This window comes from Rattus norvegicus, chromosome 7 (assembly GCF_021556685.1).
Source record: "Rattus norvegicus strain SHRSP/BbbUtx chromosome 7, alternate assembly SHRSP_T2T, whole genome shotgun sequence".
Taxonomy (NCBI): Eukaryota; Metazoa; Chordata; class Mammalia; order Rodentia; family Muridae; genus Rattus; species Rattus norvegicus.
In genome coordinates, this window is record NC_141540.1 from 137,349,696 (window position 1) to 137,368,889 (window position 19,194).

A 19,194-nucleotide genomic window follows, 5' to 3' on the forward strand; every position below is an offset into this window, starting at 1 on the left:
TAGCACAGCAATATCCAGTGACTGCCAAAGATCTCTGTCCTTAGTGACAAGGCCAGTGGCAGCTAAGGGGATATGCTGGCTGGTTTTGTATGCCAACTTGACACAAGCTAGAGTCGGCAGAGAGGAAGGAGCCTCCCTTGAGGAAATGCCTCCATGAGATCCAGCTGTAAGGCATTTTCTCAATTAGTGATCAAGGGGGAAGGGCCCAGCCCAATGTGGGTGGTGCCGTCCCTGGGCTGGTGGTCTTGGGTTCTATAAGAGAGCAAGCTGAGCAAGCCAGGGGCAGGCAAGCCAGTAAGTAACATCCCTCCATGGCCTCTGCATCAGCTCCTGCTTCCTGACCTGCTTGAGTTTCAGTCCTGACTTCCTTTGGTGATGAACAGCAATGTGGAAGTGTAAGCTGAATAAACCCTTTCCTCCCCAGCTTGCTTCTTGGTGATAGTGTTTTATCATAGCAATCAAACCCTATGACGGGGGCGACGTCTGAGGTGGGAAAGAAGCATCAGGAAATGACCAGTAAATATCCCCACGCCCCTTTCTGCACAGCTTTAGAGTAACTGGGAGAACACTGTGGACTCACTCCGCTGAATGTGCTGCCTGTTGAATGAATTCGCTCACCCTAAAAGGACGGAGGTTCGTTGCTTTCTGCTCAGAGAGTTCCTTTTCTCACTCCCTATCTTCTTCACACAGGTGCCAAACGCAGGCCGGAAAGAGGATGCTAGAGAAGCGTGTGCCTCAGGACCGTGAAGGGCTTCATCGATAGCCCGTTTTACAAGCTGCGGCACCTAAAACCTTGGCACACGTAGCTAGCTCCAGTATTGCATGGCCTCAGTTGCAGGACCAACGCCATAGAAGTACAGGAGGCACAGTCAAAGGGGTTCAGGCACGGGTCGGGGGGCGGCCTTCCCCGGGGACCTTCTCAGGAGCAAAGTCCAGCAGGTACAGGGGAAAGAACAGCCAGACACGGCGTCCCCCACCCTTCTTTCTCAAGATCCTTGGGGTCTAATCCCAGTGTTAGGTTTGGTTAGGAGTAACAAAACCATGCCCTGGTTCTGCGTGGAATAAGTTCAAGGGAGAAGCTTCTCATAGGAGACCAAGTGCACGGTCCGGACGGAATCTAATCGCTTACGCGCCCTGCTCCTGGAGGAGGTGGGGCTGACTGAGGGTTCCAGAAAGCACTCCTTGTGGTTGGAGAGGCACCGCCAGATGGGCATGCTCACTTCTGAGTGCTTTTTTGAGACTTTCAGTCAGGTATCTCGACCTTGAGTAAGGTTCTTCTCAAAACCCCTAAAGACTGTACTGGGGATGCTGGTGCTGCTCTAGGGGACCGAAGAGCTTCTCCATGGGACGGACAGAGAAACCAACAGAGGGAAAAGAGAGACGGTGGAGCAAGATATCGAGAAAGTAAAAGTAACTCATTGGCACAGCACACAGTTCCTTGTGGGATGGAAGCTTCTGGAGCCGTCTGGCTTTGGCCTTTTCATTGGTTCCTCACCTTTCTTGGGATTCAGACCTGGGGCAAGGAGCTGAGGTGAATACTTAACATACCAGAGTAGACTTGGCCTCCAGGTTCTCCCGGTATCCCTCGGTCCCTACCTGGCACACCATACTCTCTACCCTGAAATTTCCAGCCACAGAACTGTATGAGGCATCTATATTTTGGACCAAGAAAGACTTCCTTTCTGTACACCGTGAGATGGAGACGCACATTTTGTAGAAAAACCTTGAAGATATTGAAATGGGGTGGTGGGGGGCATGCTGGCATTTCCCGGGTGACCTCTCAGTGGAACACTACACAGCCCTGCAAGTTTTTTTTTTAAGTTTTATTCATTTATTATATATAAGTACACTGCAGCTGTCTTCAGATACACCAGAAGAGGGCATCGGATTCCATTACAGATGGTTGTGAGCCACCATGTGGTTGCTGGGAATTGAACTCAGGACCTCTGGAAGAGTAGTCGGGTGCTCTTAACCGCTGAGCCATCTCTCCAGCCCCTGCAAGTTTATTTTAAAAAGACCTATGGTGGATGACACCATAGCCATGACCATTTGCAGTACCCAGCCAGGTCAAGTCTCTTCACCAAACAGACCTCTGCCCCCTGAAGCTTGCCCACGGCTGTTACAGACTACAGGCTAATACTGGGGTCTTTGGCCTGGCCTTCCCCAGAGTCTCACAGAGGTGTACCGAGGACCTTAAACTACTGACTACTGACACTCCCAGAGCAGAGATTGGGTACAGGCTTCAGCTGATGCTCCATAGACATATTGCAGGCTGTACCCATGCAGCCTGCATGTCCAGGACTGTTTTCGATCCAGAAGCAACAGTTTTATGTACACCAAGTCCCAACCCAAGATCCAGCAGAACAGAATCCCAAAGGGCAGGTTGACCTGAGGAGAAAAGCTTCCCTGAGCTGACAGGGTTTTAATGCTCCACTTCATGGCTATATAAGGAAGCCATAGCTCTTTCTCCTCAAGCGGTCGGTGTGCGGCCGTGCTCAACAAAACAGAATTAAACTTCTCTGTACTTTCTGAACGCTGAGACCAAGTCTCTCTACTTTGGCAAGGCAACATAGCCCTGGCCTTCCTTGAAAAGTCACCCTGGAGAATGCTGGCCATTTGACAGCTATGTCAAACAAGGGTAAGGAGTGAATGTCTGCAAAACTCTCCCAAGAAAGCTGGCCTAGAACCAATCTTACAGGCCTGCAACCTGTGCCCTAGTTCCAAAGGCAGGGACTAATCTTGTCTAGGCCAACAAAGGAAACTTCCTCATAGGCCGGGAACCTCATCCATAGGGACGTTCAAGTAGAAAGGAATTTTCTCAAACACAGAGACAGTGTGGGTGAGTGCAACGGTCTCCTAGGTTTGCTTTCCTAACTAGAAAATAATGGCAAACTTTTTTTTTCTGGTTCTTTTTTTCGGAGCTGGGGACCGAACCCAGGGCCTTGCGCTTCCTAGGCAAGCGCTCTACCACTGAGCTAAATCCCCAACCCAATGGCAAACTTTTAAAGCTCTGTTCTGCTGCACCATTCTAGATTGCAAAGGAGGCTTTTAGGGTCACTTAACATCAAACCACACCTATACAGATACTCAGGCCAGCCATACTGAGAACAGCCATTTTTATCACCAACAATAATCTATGAGACTTTTTTTTTTATTATGTCAGGGGTTTTGACTTTGAAAGGGATTAAAATAAAATACTGGGTAAACTTTCAGTGAGTGAAGTATGTGTCCCTTCTGGATCGTGCTATTCTCTATAACCTACAAGATTTTTTTGTGCCCTACCTTTAATTAAATAATTAATTAATTAATTTTTGTCTTTGAGGTGTTTTATAATCCTGTAACTTGTAGCAAAACTGGGAAGAGGCAGAAATTTTTATTGCCCAGAGATAAGGGAATGAACTCTGGCTGAGATATTAATAAGATTTGACCTCCCTGAGGAGGTCAGTCTTACACCAATTGCTTCCGTGTCTGTCCTTGAATTCTTCTTTGAACTTCCCATCGAGGCTTTGTGCTAAAATATTGAACCCGGAGCCTTGTAAATACTTTTCAATGCTTCAACTTCTTTCTACATAGTCCCAGGCTTAGCTTCAAACTCGCCACGCGTTCTAGACGCCCCTCCCCTGCCTCCTTCTCTTGGTGCCTTACCATATCCGACATTGTAATCATCTTTAAACATCCTGTTCCTTAGTTATTAAATGGGCTAAAGTTGGGTGTGGCAGCTCATGGCCCGGGTCCCAGCACTGGGGAGGCTGACATAAAAGATTGCTATGAGGGTTGGGGATTCAGCTCAGTGGTAGAGCGCTTGCATAGCAAGTGCAAGGCCCTGGGTTTGGTCCCCAACCCAGAAAAAAAGAAAAGAAAAAAAAAAAAAGAGATTGCTGTGAGTCTGAGGTCAGCCTGGTCTACATAGTGAATTACGGGCCAGCCTGGGCTACCTTGCCTTAAACAAATAAATGCAAGCAACCAAGTACAACCAAGTATACAGCTTGCTCACATATATTTTGTACGTGTGCCCCTAGGTATTGTTCAAAGACGTTATCTTGACTTCTCTTTAGATGTGTTGTAATAGTGATCAAGGATAATGGTCCTCAAAAACCATCCCTCCCTCCGCACCCCCACCCCCTTGAATTTATTGAGAAACCTTTATCTTCCCCGTAGGTTCTAAAGAACACCTTTCTGGTACCATCTGTGCTGTCATAGTGACAATTATTTTTTGCCAATAACAAGTTGGTTTTAGTGCTTGTACCTTTAAGATGAGTTGATAATTATTCGGTCATTCTGATATTATGCTAAATCTAGCAGGCAGATCATAATTCAACTTGAATTAGTCTAAAATTAAAGAAACCAGGTGTTTGTTTGTTTGTTTGTTTGTTTCCTTTCAAGGCCCAGTTATTTGGGCCTCATTCATCCTCTCCAGACTGTATAAGTAGACATATTAACTAACCTCTCCAGGATGCAGCAAACAGGGCCCGAGGTGCAGTTTCCAAAACCCAGGGGTGGGACAGAGCACCCTTAGCCCAAGGATTATGTTACAGACAACAGAATTTGACACACACACACACACACACACACACACACACACACACACACACACAGTGACAGTGGGCAGGAGTCAGAGCTACCACGTTGACTCATAGTCTATCGCTGCGTACATTTTTCCCTTGTTTGGCTTGAAAGTGTTCATTGCCCACACCTTTTGCCGTGACCTCACAGATTAAGAAATTTATGGGGCGTGGTGCGCACACCTTTAATCCCGTCACTCAAGAGGCAGAGGCAAGTAAATCTGTGAGTTCCAGGGCAGACTGGGTCTAAATAGTGAATTCCGGGATAGCCACCTGTACTCCACATAAAGAGACACTGTCCCAAAGACACAAACACACACACACACAACACAAGAGACGTGTAAGGGTAACGGTATCAGCTTTACTAAGGAAGATCCAGCTTGGACATCCTTGCTCCCACTTTTGCCTAGAAACTGCATGTAGCATTGTGGCTCTGTAGGGTGGACTGTTGTTAACAGACCAGGGAGACATGGCCAGCCTTACACCTAGCCACGGGGCTGGGGTGTCCAGGCTATCCTTGCAGTATCTATTTGTGCAAAAGATTTGTGCATCTGACCCTGGTCCTTTTGCCTGTCCACCAAAACCTTAAGGTGTCAAGAGCAGATGATGGAAGGAAATGGCAAAGCTCGAAGGCTGGGAGATTTCTCCCCGAAGGTCCTTAAAGAAAGTGTCCAGAGTCTTCCCTATTCTATGGTTGCTACAATGTATCCTCCTGCAACCGGGCAAAGGTTGGATATACTGTGTACAACCTGCTCTGATTCTGAGCAGTGGAGAAATGCATTCCAGATCAGATGATACCTTTAAAAACAAACAGTCTAAAGACAGGATCTTGCTGTACAGTCCAGGCTGGCCCACTTTGCCATCTCTTTGCTGGGTCTCCCAAGATGCTGGACGACAGACACGTACCACCAGGCCCAGTTAAAGTCTGCGTTCTTGAAGATAAACTTCCGTGAGCTAGAATGATGGCCAGTGGACAAGGCTTCCCCCAGCCACTCCTAACAGCATGAAGAACCTTCAGCCCCGCTTCCCAAAGAATCACGCCAGGCTCGTAAGTACTTTAATTCACATTTTAATGTTTGAAAACTATGTTAACACTGCATTTATAGAACAGAACTTCTTACATTTTTTTTTATTTATACCACACCCCGAAGGAAAAAAAATACCCAACTTTATGTGATGGACAGTGAACAGGTAAGTCTAGTTACCTGTGATTCACTTTGGATGCCCACCTGAAATCATTTACAAGGTTTTTACATTAGTAAAATAGTGCTGTGCTACATGTACTGAGTCAGATGGGGATCGAAGACACACTGGACTCTAGAGACTGCACTGCGTACCGATGGTTAAGATTCAAGTGTTTGGGGGAGGGGGCGACAAGACCATCTATGTTGGCATCAATGCTAAAAGGCAGACATGCACGACCTTCAAAGGCTTAGACATCACAGATGCTGTCCTTCAAACCTGCGCTCCTAGTAATGTTCAGCTCTCACCTCACGGATCCCAAAGTTTGGGAAACAGCAACTTCAGTTTTGAAAACAAAAAACCAAAAACCAAACCCTCCCTAAGTTCTCTTTTCACAACTTCTATGAAGTAGCATCAACGTTCACTGTGAAAGGACATAATGTAGTGAAAAGTCTCCTTTTGGGCATGCCTGTTTCCATAGGACAATGATTTCCCCCTAAACATCTTTCCTGTAGCATCTAGACAACAGATCGCAATACCAGCATAAGAAATCAAAGCAGTTATTTCCCAGACATTTTTCTCTTTTCCAAACAGTTAAGGTTTTAGGCTCCAGATTTACATTGACAGAACTATGGGAAAGAAGGTAAAATTCTTCTAGTTCCCAAACAAAACCACTAACATCTATGAGAACATGGGTTTTTTTAAAATGCGGAATACTAGTGACCTCTATTTCTGTGTGGATCAACACCTGCAAAAATATACAGCCTCCTATGTATGTACAACATATTTACAACAGATGAAGGGTTCCTAACGTGAGTCTCAGCTGCATAGATTCTTCAAGCCTTTGGACAGATAGGCCCAGTGCTTTGCGGTTCTTTCTCCCAGAAGCCCTCAGAAGAGACACCCGCATCCACTGGAAATTAGCATTGTTCTCCACCCACTCAGACTTAGCCTTACTTTCAGTCATTACCCACAACCCCGCTCTAAAGCCCCAAGTCTTTTTTTTGGGGGGGGGTTCTTTTTTTCGGAGCTGGGGACTGAACCCAGGGCCTTGCGCTTCCTAGGTAAGCGCTCTACAAGCCCCAAGTCTTTTATTTTCAGGAATTCACTGTGTTCTAGAGGACTATGTTCTGTTGCAGAAGGATTCTCAGACCTGCCGTCCTGGGAGAAACATTGTAACATTGCTAACTAGGAGTGTGGCATCTCTCTCTGAGTGCCTGGATGCTCCCGTGAACAGGCAGCACCATTCTCAAAGCCTTGCCCCGTTCTAGTTCTAACCGGATGGAGGCTTTGCTGTAAAGTAGAAACCACACAGATGCTCACACCTCCCACCTCTGCCCTAGTCCAGTTAAAGATGCCACCTCACACAGTGCTCCTGCATCAGACCAGGCTCTGCTGCCCTTGCAGCTCCCTCAGCAGTGCAGACCTGTCACCGGAACACTCTGTGTATCAGTATTTTCTATTTTGCAGTGCTGGGACTGAATTTCACCAGGAGAGCACCCCACCCCACCACGGACATGGTCCCCTAAAAAACTCAGCAGTACCCTTTAGGGCTGCATTTGCAAAACGCATTTTTTTAAAAATTTACCTATGTTTTCTGAAAGCCTCAATTGGAATCTTCACAGCTGTAAGAAAACAGACTAGTGCCTCAGGCTAGGTTCCCTAAAGTGCAGGCACCCCAAGTTTCACTCACCCCCTGCACTGCATTGGCAGCAGGACCGAACACAGGTAGGGGCTTCCAGGATGTTCTCTCTTTCCTGCTCTGCAGACACTGGTGGGGTCCTTTTCTACCTTTCCTGGCCCTCATTCCTCACACCAAGAACCAGTCACCTTCTGAGGCTGGGCTGAGTGGTTCCCAAGCTTGATGTCACCGGCCTCACCTGGAGGCTGGACCTCAGACTTGCAGAGGACAGGTTGCTCTACCCACTGAGTCTGGTGGGGCTGACGATTTGCTGCTAAGTCTCCAGATGAGGTTCCTGCTGCTGGCCTGGGATGGTGTGTGTGTGTGTGTGTGTGTGTGTGTGTGTGTGTGTGTGTGTGTACAATTTGAGAAACACCAGCTTGGGGACTCGACTTCAATCCCAGAATTCTTGGCATAATTGTTACAGTGAGGCATCCTGCTACAGCCCTTAGTCCTCTGCAACCCACCCCGACGGTCTTATGTCTCTCTGCAGGGTCCATAAATGTACAAGAAGGATGGGGAGCCTTCATACTGTTCATCTGATCACCAAGCAGTGAACCCATGGCTACCCGCACAGGAGCTGTTGAGAGTGCTGTGTGCTGGCACCAAAGCTGGTACCCTGGAGAAGCTATGAAGTTAACTGCAGGCAAGGAGGGGAACCCTAGGGACCCCTCTTCTTTGACCACCATCCTACACTCAGGGTTTTGAACTTAGCCCCTCTTATCTTAGAGGAGACCGTGCTTCAGGGCACTGGTGTGGAGCCCTGACCCCACTGCCCAGCAGGTGATCTGTGGCAGAGACAACGGTCCAGATTCTGCAACAGGCAATGGGGTATTCCTAGAGACTCCGACACACCCCATCTCCTGCCAATCTGGGGACTTAGCTCTTCCACGGTCCTGTTACTCCATTTCAGCTCAACATCCTCTTCCAGCTGCTCTGGGCAGGTCTAACTGCCACATCGAACTCAACGGAGAAAAATCCACTCCAGGTGACAAAGCTTTAAAATCTGTTCTCCCTGTGATCAGGCCTAGACCATGCCTGAAAGAGTTGGTTTTCCTTCTGCACAGGCTCTAGGAACCCTACTTCTAAAAAGCAACACTAATCTAGGAATCTACAGTATTCTGTGTTACAAGAACCAGAGAACAGTTCTAAACCCAAAGTATGAAACTGGCTCTGGCCAGCAATGTGCCGAAGGAAAAATCGGTTTCCCTCGGTGGAGGCCTACTAGGCTTGAGTCTACTAATTTAGCAGAAAAATATCTGTTACGTCTGACTGTTCTGCTGAATGCTACCTGACGTCTGCGATGCAGGTATGTTCTGGCTGTCGGTTCATTATTCTGAACAAGTGTAAGAACAGCCCGCTTTACAGGACGACCACGGAAACTATGGAATTACTTGGTGGTATCTGACAAAATGACATTAAGACCCATTATATTCAAACTCAGGTACACATACAAAAGAGCTTTAACACACACACACACACACACACACACACACACACACACAAAGAACCCACGCATCACAGACATCGACAACAATGTGCTTCCTGCCAGTAAGTACACTGTGAATACATTTGTTTTACCAACACAAAAATCCAGAGGTCCGAAAATCACAACACGTCCCAGAGTTAGTGAGTTTTTGAATTCACTTTGCGAATGTAAAATTGAAATGTTACAGAAAAGGGGGTGGGGGGACAGCAAGAGGGGAATGCAGCTTGCAAACTGAATTAATGTTTATCTTTTTAAACAGTGCAAACAGAGCTACAGAGGTTGGCGGGACCTTCCGTCATTTCCCGTGACATGGGAAACGTTTGGGCAAAGGGCGGAGACGGCTGTGGGGTTTACCCTTTCTCCTGCCTGGGCCCTGTGGTCGGCGGCCTGAACAGGAGGCGGACGGAACAGTGAAGCACTATGAGAAGAATGATACACAGCAGCAGGCACTCTCATGTCTACCCTGTCTGCAGGACTTCAGGCAGGAGGAACGGCGTCTATAGCTAAGTGTCCGGGCCACTCGGTTAGCGTCTACTCATCTCCCGGTATGAAATCCGTGCTCAGTGTGTTTTTGTATCTGAGGATTTCAACCAGAACACAGCTGGCTGCAATGCAGACCATTTGCAGAGAACGATCATCGTGTGTGCACCTCGTGTGCACCTCACCTGCTGTGGCTAAGCTATGGTAGCCTCAGGGATCCCCATCAGAGGGCAGGCTGCTGCTCTAGGTTCCCTAGCTGCCCGTGTCTGAAACTCTTAGTTTCCAGTCTCCTTGAAGTTTCCCTCTGCTCCCCTTAGGCAGGGATAGGGACAGAGTATAGGCAACTCTGCCCTCTTGCCTGGGTCACACAGAACAGGCGTAATGGGATACAAGGGGATAAAAAAACAGACGGGGAGGGGCCTCCTGTCATTCAAAGCTGTGGCAGGAGGGGACACACAGTGACTTCAGTGGCTCTCCACTGAGCCTCTCTCTGGGAGGTTTGCTTTCAGGACTGAATGGTGAGTTGATGGGGAATAGAAATGAGACTTATTTAAGGTACAAAAATCTTCTATTTGTAGTAACCTAGATTTATAGATATAAAACAAGTCTTTCAAAGACTCCATTAAAGTAAAGTACCCAGTATAAAACAGGCTGACCTATCCTAGGCCACCCTCAGGTACACATTCTCCTCTGTGGCGGAAAAGTTGGTGAACTTGACTAAAGGCTGCCGGGCTCACAAACCAACAAACCGTTTCCCCCTTCAACAACGTGGGTGTGGGCTGAAGGTAGTCTGGTTAAGGAATACATCCTCGGACACGGAGCCAAGGGGGCCCAAGCAGGTGACTCAGCCTAGAGTAGCAGATGCTCCAGACGCCAAAGGGGAAACAAAGTTTCATTCCTGAGATCTCCCGAATGTGTATTTTAATATATACAGAGGCGCCATGCCCAAGCCTTCACAGCTACAGACGCTCCCAGGGAATCACTCCCCGTGGGAGTAGGACAGAGCACCAGCAGGCCCAGGACAGTCCCCGTCAGGTGATCAGAGCTGCCTCAAATATTGGGCACGCTCAGATGCAGCCAGGGCATGCAACCTGTCTCTCAAAGGATTTAACCCCGTGTGCTATGTTAACCAAAATAGGCAAATTATTTATGAAACCTTTTTTTTCTCTGAAACCGTAATTTTTTTTCCGTAAAGCAAAATAAATATATACAATTCAAGATTATTTTCTCTTCTAAAAAGATCCAGATAGCGTGGGCGGAGCGTCAGTAGGAAAACGACTTCAGGAGCTGGGTATCTAACAGGTGAAGACGACTGTTGATCATGTTTCCGAAGTTCTGAGAGAGAGAAGCCACATCAGTGAGGAGAGGGAAGGAGAACTGTGGGAAGGGCTGGACAAGACGGCTGCACGAAATCCAGAGAGGTGGGAATCCAAGGTTCCTAAGCGGCGGTCCCGAGAGGGCATGAGTCTTCTAGGAGTGAGTCTCTGTGTCGCAACCCAAGAGGAGCTCTGTGCGTTTCTGTCTCTGTAAACTTGCAAAAGAAGAGTAGGAGGACTGCTGATGGGGACTGGATGGGTGTGAGCAGGTGCTGGGTTGGTCGCTGCTGGTTTCAGTGGCCTTCACCATTGCTGGAGGAGCAAGCCCAGTCGTAGATGACTAGGGGGATGCTGATCAAGGAGAACAACACCCCCAGGGCCAAGAAAAGGGCCGCCTGAAGCAAAGAGACATGGGTTATTTCCAACATGGCCGACATTTTCCATATGCACCCTGGGAAGAACAGAAACTTCTGCTCTCCTCCATAGTGTCTCTTGGTATTTATCTGGAGTTTGTGACGACCGTGGCTGAACTCTTCTAGAACTGGGCGAATATGACCCTGCATGACAGGCAAACAGCAAGCTGCTCTGGTGGTAATACCTTCTACTCCTGACTTCTGGGTCACAGCGGGTGTCGGCATGCTACAAATGCCTGGGCCTCCTTATGAGTTCCTCGCTACAAAGATCACAACCTAATAAGCTGGGTGTGGCGGTAAACGCCTTTGGTCTCTGCACTTGGCAGGCAGAGCCCTGTGGGTTACAGACCAGCCTTGTCTATACGGGAGTTCCAAGCCAGCCATGGTTAGAGTTACAGAGTAAGACCCTGTCTCAAAATAAAAACAAGAACAAACAAACCCCCAAAACCCCCAAACCCAACAACTCAAAAGAGCTTTAGGAAACCTAGCCAGGGCATTTTGTTAGCCATCACCTGTCAATTCCCATCATTACTGAGAAACAAACATGAAACGTCAAGTCTCTGTTGATTTGATCTCAGGGTATTGGCAGCAGGGCAAAACTAAGTGATCTGAATGAAGGCCACACGTGGATCAGTCAGTCCGGCATCCGGGGTACATTAGCATACACACTGCTTGAACTTGACAATGTTTCCCACAGACTTTGTGGGCTGGGGCTGGGGGCTCATGAGAGCCAGGAGCTTGACTGGAAACTGGAAGGAGTCTGAGCTAAGGAAACGGTGGTAAATGGTGTGGCTGGTAATCCCTTGGCAAGCACAGCTCCTCTCTATGACTCTTTGGGAGACCCGGTTTTGGTATGTGAGCGGGTCTGGAGAAGCCTGCCGAGATCGTGGGCACCAGGCCTCCACTATTTGTAGCTTCGGTAGGAGTTGGTGAATGTCCTGCCCTGGGAACCTGCTTCTTCCTTCCTGGCCTTGTGTGGACTCCCTGCACAGGGACAGGGGATCTGGGACTCATGGCTTTGAGGATGATTCTCTTGGGGAACTAGGGTTCTACAGCATTGATCCTCGCCCTCCCGAGTGTGCAGTGAACCATCTGTCCTGCTTGCTTCTCTGCTCTGGGTCCAGAGACTAAGGCACCATGTGTGTCATGTGACTGCAGTGCCTATCCGATCTGGGAGGCAGCTCCGCAGCCAAGCCAAATGGTTCTCCAGACCAGACCGAGCCTCTTTAACCCTGTTCCCTCACTGTCCGAGCACATCACCTTCAAGACGCCCTTGAACTTCAGCAGATCCACAAACAATCCCAATATAGAAAGGGAATCCAGATCTGCTTGTTCCAAAGCACTTCGGTCAAATCATAAAAAAAACCCTGCACTGCCTGTGTCCTGACTTGTGTTAGGGAGCCAGATGGTAGAAATCGCTTCCTATCTTGCTAAAGACAAGGCATCGTTCTCCAGAGACCCAGGAGTGCAAATATCCACCCCCGTAGCCAGCCACGCCCTGGGTGAGAACGCAGGCAAAGGCCCAGTCAGAGCATCACTAGAAAAGCTACAGGGAGTGATGGCAAGAGTTCTGATCTGAAGCTTTGGGTAAGGGGAGATGTTGGCTTGCAAGTTTAGATGGGGAAAAGTATAGACCAGAAGAATGACAGTGCTCCGGGCAGAAGACATACCCAAATCCTTTGAGTATTCTTGTCTCCATCCTGGTTCGTGATTTTTAAATAAAGGGACGAAGGAAGGATGAAAATGAGCATGTTAGCAGACGTCACCCCTGAAAAATCAAGAAAGCAATTGTTTTAGGGGTCTCGAGAGGAAAGTCGCAACCACAAAGAACGTCCAGACACGGCCATGTGGCCACGAAGCCATACCTACGACTCCAAATATATCCTTCATGGATGGGATGAAGATCACCAACAGGTTGATAATCACAAGGAGTATGATGGTCACCAGGACATGGCGACACAGGTGGAACTTCGTCTTCTTGGCCAGCTCAAACAACGAGGACCGGACCTGCAGCAAAACCAGAGATTAAAAGTGCTCCAGAGCGCTCGGGGGCTGACCTCCACTCTCGAAGGAGCTGATTTATTGGGAATTTCTCAAGCGTTTTCAGTCTGCTTAACAGTCTGAAGGTCTGGGGGGTCTGGACACCAAGCATTAAGACCTCCGTGTATGAAATAGTAGGGTTTCCTTTTGGGTGGCGTGACTTCATTTGAGTGGTCTCTGTGGTAAGGTAGGACCGAGAGGCAAATACTCCTATCTATCTATATTCTTGTAAAAAGAGAACGGTGGAAGACCAGAACGCAGATCCAGTCCCTAGAAGCCACACTAACTTAAGGATCCCACTTGCCGTCTAAGAGGCTTGGGCTGAGCCGAGTGACGATGACCAGAAAATCTACCCATGGCAGGCTTTCTCTGAACAGGATCCTGAAGTCAGAGGGACTGGCCAAAGCCTGGCATCTCCCTGTTCCCCGAAAGCCCATTACTCACTGTGAAGAACAGTACGGGCACCGTGAGGATGACGGCCACAATGACGGCCAGTCGCACAGTCAGGATGAGAATGTCGCCTGTGCTCTGGTACTTGTGAAGGAGGTCTGACTGCACCTTTTCTGAAACGAGAGGGAGTCAGGGAGGTTTTAAAGGAGACCCTCACATTGACCGTTCACCTAAATAAGCAAGACTTTACAAGAGCCAGGAAGGTGTGCTGGCTGGTTTTGTGTCGACGTGACACAAGCTGGAGTCATCGGAGAGGAGGGAAGCTCAGTTGAGGAAATGCCTCCATGAGATTCAGCTGTAAGGCATTTTCTCAACTAGTGATCAATCCAGGAGGCCCCGGCCCATTGTGGGTGGTGCCATCCCTGGGCTGGTGGTCCTGAGTTCTATAAGAAAGCAGGCTGAGCAAGCCATGGAGAGCAAGCCAGTAAGCGGCACCCCTCCCTGGCCTCTGCATCAGCTCCTGTCTCAAGGTTCCTGCCCTGCGTGAGTTCCTGTCCTGACTTCCTTTGGTGATGAACAGCAATGTGGAAGTGTGAGCTGAATAAACCCTTTCCTCCCCAACTTGCTTCTTGGTCATGATGTCTGTGCAGGAATAGAAACCCTGACTGAGGTAGAAGGCAAGGTTTTGAAGGTTTTGAACAATCTGTAAATTCAAAGAAATGTCCACATGAACTGTGTGCTATCAGTTAAATTGGATCTGAAGTCCCCAACAGAAGAAGCTGCCTAGAACGGGAGGCTCCATTTGTATTAAAGAAATGTATGGGGGAAGGGGCATGAAACCCTTTCTCTTTGCCTTTCCACACTGGAAACTCACGCCAAATAACGTCAGACTTCCTGCAGGAACCATGGGCCACACAACCCTCTCTCCTTCCAACCTGCTCCTTCTGTCTTAACTTCCGGTTGTCAAGCAGCCAGCAAACTAACTCAGCTGCCATCAGAAAAGAACTCTTCCCGTTTGTGCCCATTTCCCCCGTGCAACAGTCGTTAGTGTCGGAGCGACTTCCATTTGCCTCAACTCACAACTATAGGAGACGTTGTTTCAAAGGCCGTGGATGCCGCAACAGAAGCTTGAGAAGGACGGGAAACCCTCACGCTTCACGAGTGACTACCCACCCCCTCACCACTCTCCTCCCGAGCTTCTCACTGTCTCAAGGCTGTGGGCAAGAAGTTCAGACTGTGACACACACCGGCCCCCACCATCGGTTTCTGAAAAAGGACTGGAGGTTATAGTTTAAAAAAAAAATTCATTAGATCGAATTTTCTTTACTCGAAGTGCATTAACCACCTATAAATAGCCGAGATTCTCCCTCTAACCGTATGAACGGACCCAGGCTCTATTACCGTTGGAAAAATGGATGTACGAAGATGACGCATACCTTGACCAAGGTCACCCGGGCGGAGAACGCTAGCTCTCTTTTCTACCCTCTCCACCGACCCTGTGATACAGGAAACCCCAGAACGGCATTTTTACAAAATCGAGAGAGGAGGTTTGGTGGTGCTGTCCTCTGATGCTTGTGAAGTCAATAACCTTCCTCCAAACTAAATTAATCTGTCAATCTGTTTGAATGTTAGATTATTTTATGGTGAGGGATGAGTCTAAAGAAGAATTTAATAGGATAGCAGAACCTATTTACATAGTTCTCAAACTGCAGGGCCATGGACGAGAAGCCCTGGCAGGAAAGCCAGCCGCCATCCAGACGGGGTCGGCAGCACAAACGGAAACCAGAGTCTCTCAACCTCTGCTTCTTCCCCGTCTTACCGCCTTGCCTCCCAGTGCGGCACCGAGTTCCGGAGAACAATTAGGTGCTTTATTTTTAATTAACGTTGATTGTCACGAGTGTGGGCTCCGCTCTTTCTCACTTTCAGCGTGTGTGCCTGTCTCTCTCTCTCCCTTTTCTATTAATGGAATCTGACCCAGTTTGTGGTGTCAAGCAGGAAAACCTTCTCCGGTGCCGTTTTAAATTCTCCTAAGATGGGGTGCTTCTAAAATGCGATTTCTCTGAAGAAGGGAAAAAGCTCCAGAGGAAGAAAAGAGTTTACATCATTTTCAGGAATTATTCTACTCTGTGACTTGAGTGAACGTGCTAGGAACCATTACCGGTTCCTAAGCAGGCAAGACAAAGCAAAACAGAGAACTTGGATCTTTTGTTTACTCTTTGGCTTCGATGTAAAGTATTGGGTTTTCCTGATGTTTTCACAGATAGGCATGGCCGGCGGAACCACTTACCATAAAAGGTCAGGTACCCAAAGATGGCGGTCAGGAAGTACATGACAAACATAGCAAAGAAGGAGATGTTGGAAACCATCTGCATTTTTTTCTGTGACCGACTGAAAACAAAGACAAAAGACTTTTTAAAAATTACCTCGCTGATTTAAAGCGTCAGGGTCACCCTGAACGGAGAGTTTCTCTGGTCAAGCTAATGCATGCCCTGAGCGGCTGACCCCCTGCAGTGATGTGGCTCAGTAATTCCTTAATAAGGAATGGGTGCTGAGAGGCAGAGCCCGGGATTACTCCTGAGTGCCCTTCCAGGGGCTTTTAAAAGCCTGTCATGTTCTCATCTGCAGGGTGGACAGTTTTTAAGAAAAACACTGGTGGTTGCTTTGGTTTCCCACGCTGACCGGGTACAGGGAGGGACATTCAAACGTTCTTCCCCGGTCCGAGCGGTGAGTTAGACCAACCCTAGGTCTGCTGACTGGGGTCTGGTTTGGCTTAGCCTCAAGTACACTCTGAGTTCTGCCTATCTCCATGAACTCAGGAGCTCTCGGCTAAAATGGGCTCTAGTGGTCAGGCTTATGCTGGGGTTGGGATGACCCTTCAAGCTGAGCTACCGAACAAAGAATAAACAGCCTGTGTCGCTTTCCACCAGCCATAGCATCTAGTTAGGCTGTCAGATAGCAAAGGTGTTGTGGGGAGTCTAGAGAACAGGGACACTGGGAAGGGCACAGTGAAAGGGGGTCACAAACTAAGTACTGACTACTCACTAAAAACAATTTTATACATATATTACACATATATAAACATATATAAATATATACATGAAAAAATATATATACACATTTATATATTTATTACATATATATATATATATAATAAAAGGATATACTTATTAAATTCTCTAAGTTTAGGATCATACGGAAAGAATAAGCTGTGTGCACATAGATGCAGGCACTTCAAAATTTAAATTTAGCCGCGTAGCCATTACCTAGGAGAGTCAAAAAACACTCAAGAAGAAAGCCTGCCAAGTGCTAAGGGACATCTCCCAATGGGAATGGGAGACACTGTGTGCTTCTTCTGAGTTCAAGACTACATGGGTGACAGCCTTTATGTAGAGTGAGTTTGAAGACCGTGGGCTAAAAAAGCACCTGTGAGAACTTATAACCTGGCCTTTACCTCTCTCTGAGACAACATAAAAGCTAAGTCCATAGGAAGGCAGGATGGTAGTGTACTATTAGAGAAGCTGAGGCAGGGGGATTGTGAGTTTGAGGGTAACCTGGGCTACCTGGTAAGATCCTATCTTAAAAATAACTGTAGGTAACGAAACCCAACACAGATAATGACTAATTAATCACTTAAGGCCACATAGCTTGTTACTTTCTTAATTTATAGCCAAAGATACTGCCCATTCTGTAGCTTCCTTAACACAGGGCTTGCTGGAGAATGGCAGGACTACAGTGAACGCCGAAGCTGGATGTTGAGTCTGTGTTTATTTTCAGATGAAACCTGCCCACTGGTAGGAGGGGGTGGTAAGGAACCAGGTATGATAGCAAAGTGAGTCTTACTCTTTGAGCTCGCTGTAGATTGGCAGGACAGACGGGTGGCAGACAAACGCAAACGCGATGGTTGGTAAAGCGTACACCGTCTACTCGAAGGAAAAAGAACACATTCAGGATCGGTACCTTCACCACGAAAATCACGCAGCTGCCTTACGTCTGAGCTTATTATCAGCCTGCTCCTCAGAGTCCTGGGATTACGTGATGACTAAGAGGATTTTGGTCTCCAGATATGAGCAGCTCTTCCAAGAAGGCTTATCCAGTAGAGCCACAGGGCTCGTCTGATAGAGGAACTTAGAGCTGGCTCCCATGGTGAGTGTCAAATAAGGATACTGTCAGGTACATGGGTCCCCAATGCAGCTGAGAGAGCACTGGACAGGGCATTGCTACTCTCTGACATCCTTCAATAAATGACGTGACTTGTTTAGTGCACACTTAAAAGATGGTATCTAAGCAGAAAGGTGGCGGTGCACCCCTTTAATTCCAGCCAGCACTCGGGAAGCAAAGGCAGACAGATCTGAGTTCAAGGCTGGCCTGGTCTATATAGTGAGACCGTGTCTCAAAACAAACAAACAAACAAACAAAAATGCTATCTAGTAGAGAGTTTAATAACTCTCTACTTTGGCTATATTTTTAGAGTAAAGAAAGAAATCTATTCATTCTTTTGGAGGAGGTATTTTTTTAAAACACCCAAACTCAGCTTCTAATACAGAAACAAAAACAAAAAACAAACCACAAAACTAAACAAACAAAACCAAAAGAAAAATAAAACTCTTCTGAGGGAGAGTAAGGAAAAGTAATGCATGTGATGATCTAACTGTCCCCAACACCTTCTAACAGGAACCTGTGACGGGAAAATAGGACCTTCCCTTTCACAGTCATGGGAAGCCCCCGTGGGGATTCCACCCAAGTCCGACTGACTGCAGAGGTGGCTCCTGTCTTCTAGGCTGCCAAGCAAGCCACAATAGTACAAAGGTTTCTAAGTGCTCAATTGGGTATTCCCTCCACAACCTCCGCACAGGAGAGGCTGGAGGGTGTGACTAATCAAAGCACCACCCAGCACTCCACACAGGAGAGGCGTGGAGACCATCATCTAGAGAGATCGTTACAAGGACGCAAAGGTAAAGGGTGTGAGGGGGAGCGTGTGTGCAGCGGAGCTGTGAATTCCTCAAAGGTGCATGAAGGAACAGCACACAGAGGAACGATGTGCTGACTTCTTTTAAAGGTGAATACATCCCAAATGGGTGGCTACAACAGGCACAAGAGACATTATTATTGAATAATTTCAATAAAAATGCTTACCTTTGAGTTGAAGGTGACATACTTTGGTGTGCACGCGTCAGTCACGTTAGCACTTACTGTTGAGTTCTGTTCCCCATTCATGCAAGGAATCTGAAATTTCTTGTAGATGACCTGGTATTGAGAGACACAGGAGAAACAACGGAAACTGTATTAAAGCCAAGACACGAACAACTGCCCCAGGGCCTCTGACAATGTCAAAACTGCAGCAAGTGCTTCTATCAGAACTTACCACTATCAGGAAAAAAACCATGCAGCTCAAGGAAAATCCACTAGTGTAGCCAAGATACCCTTTAAAAAACAAAAGTAGCAATTACTTTCATGACTTCATTTCTTGTAGGCATTACTTCAAGCACAGTTTGGGACGTCAATAAGCCCACGAGTCCATGTGAAAGAAAGATGCTAGTTTACTTGACAAAATCATATGGATAGGAGAATGATAGTAAGGCTTTGAATAAAAGCATCACATTTGATATTTTGATTCCAGGAATACCTGGAAGATTTCAGGACA

The 19,194-nt window shown here is 47.5% G+C and overlaps 1 protein-coding gene across 10 annotated transcripts in view; it reads right to left on the bottom strand.

Moving 5' to 3' along the window:
• Positions 1-5,615: 5,615 nt before the first annotated feature.
• Positions 5,616-19,194, bottom strand: part of Slc38a1 (solute carrier family 38, member 1) — a 69,531-nt gene continuing 55,952 nt past the window's right edge. For 9 of the 10 annotated variants that reach the window (XM_087555574.1, XM_087555571.1, XM_087555568.1 and 6 more), the window contains 8 exons: positions 18,916-18,974; positions 18,687-18,797; positions 17,394-17,473; positions 15,841-15,941; positions 13,608-13,726; positions 12,989-13,130; positions 12,794-12,891; positions 5,616-11,105 (listed from right to left, as the gene is read on the bottom strand). In XM_087555574.1, coding sequence (XP_087411700.1) covers positions 11,004-11,105; positions 12,794-12,891; positions 12,989-13,130; positions 13,608-13,726; positions 15,841-15,941; positions 17,394-17,473; positions 18,687-18,797; positions 18,916-18,974 — 812 coding nt within the window. In that variant the 3' untranslated portion in view covers positions 5,616-11,003. 10 annotated transcript variants of the gene reach the window in all.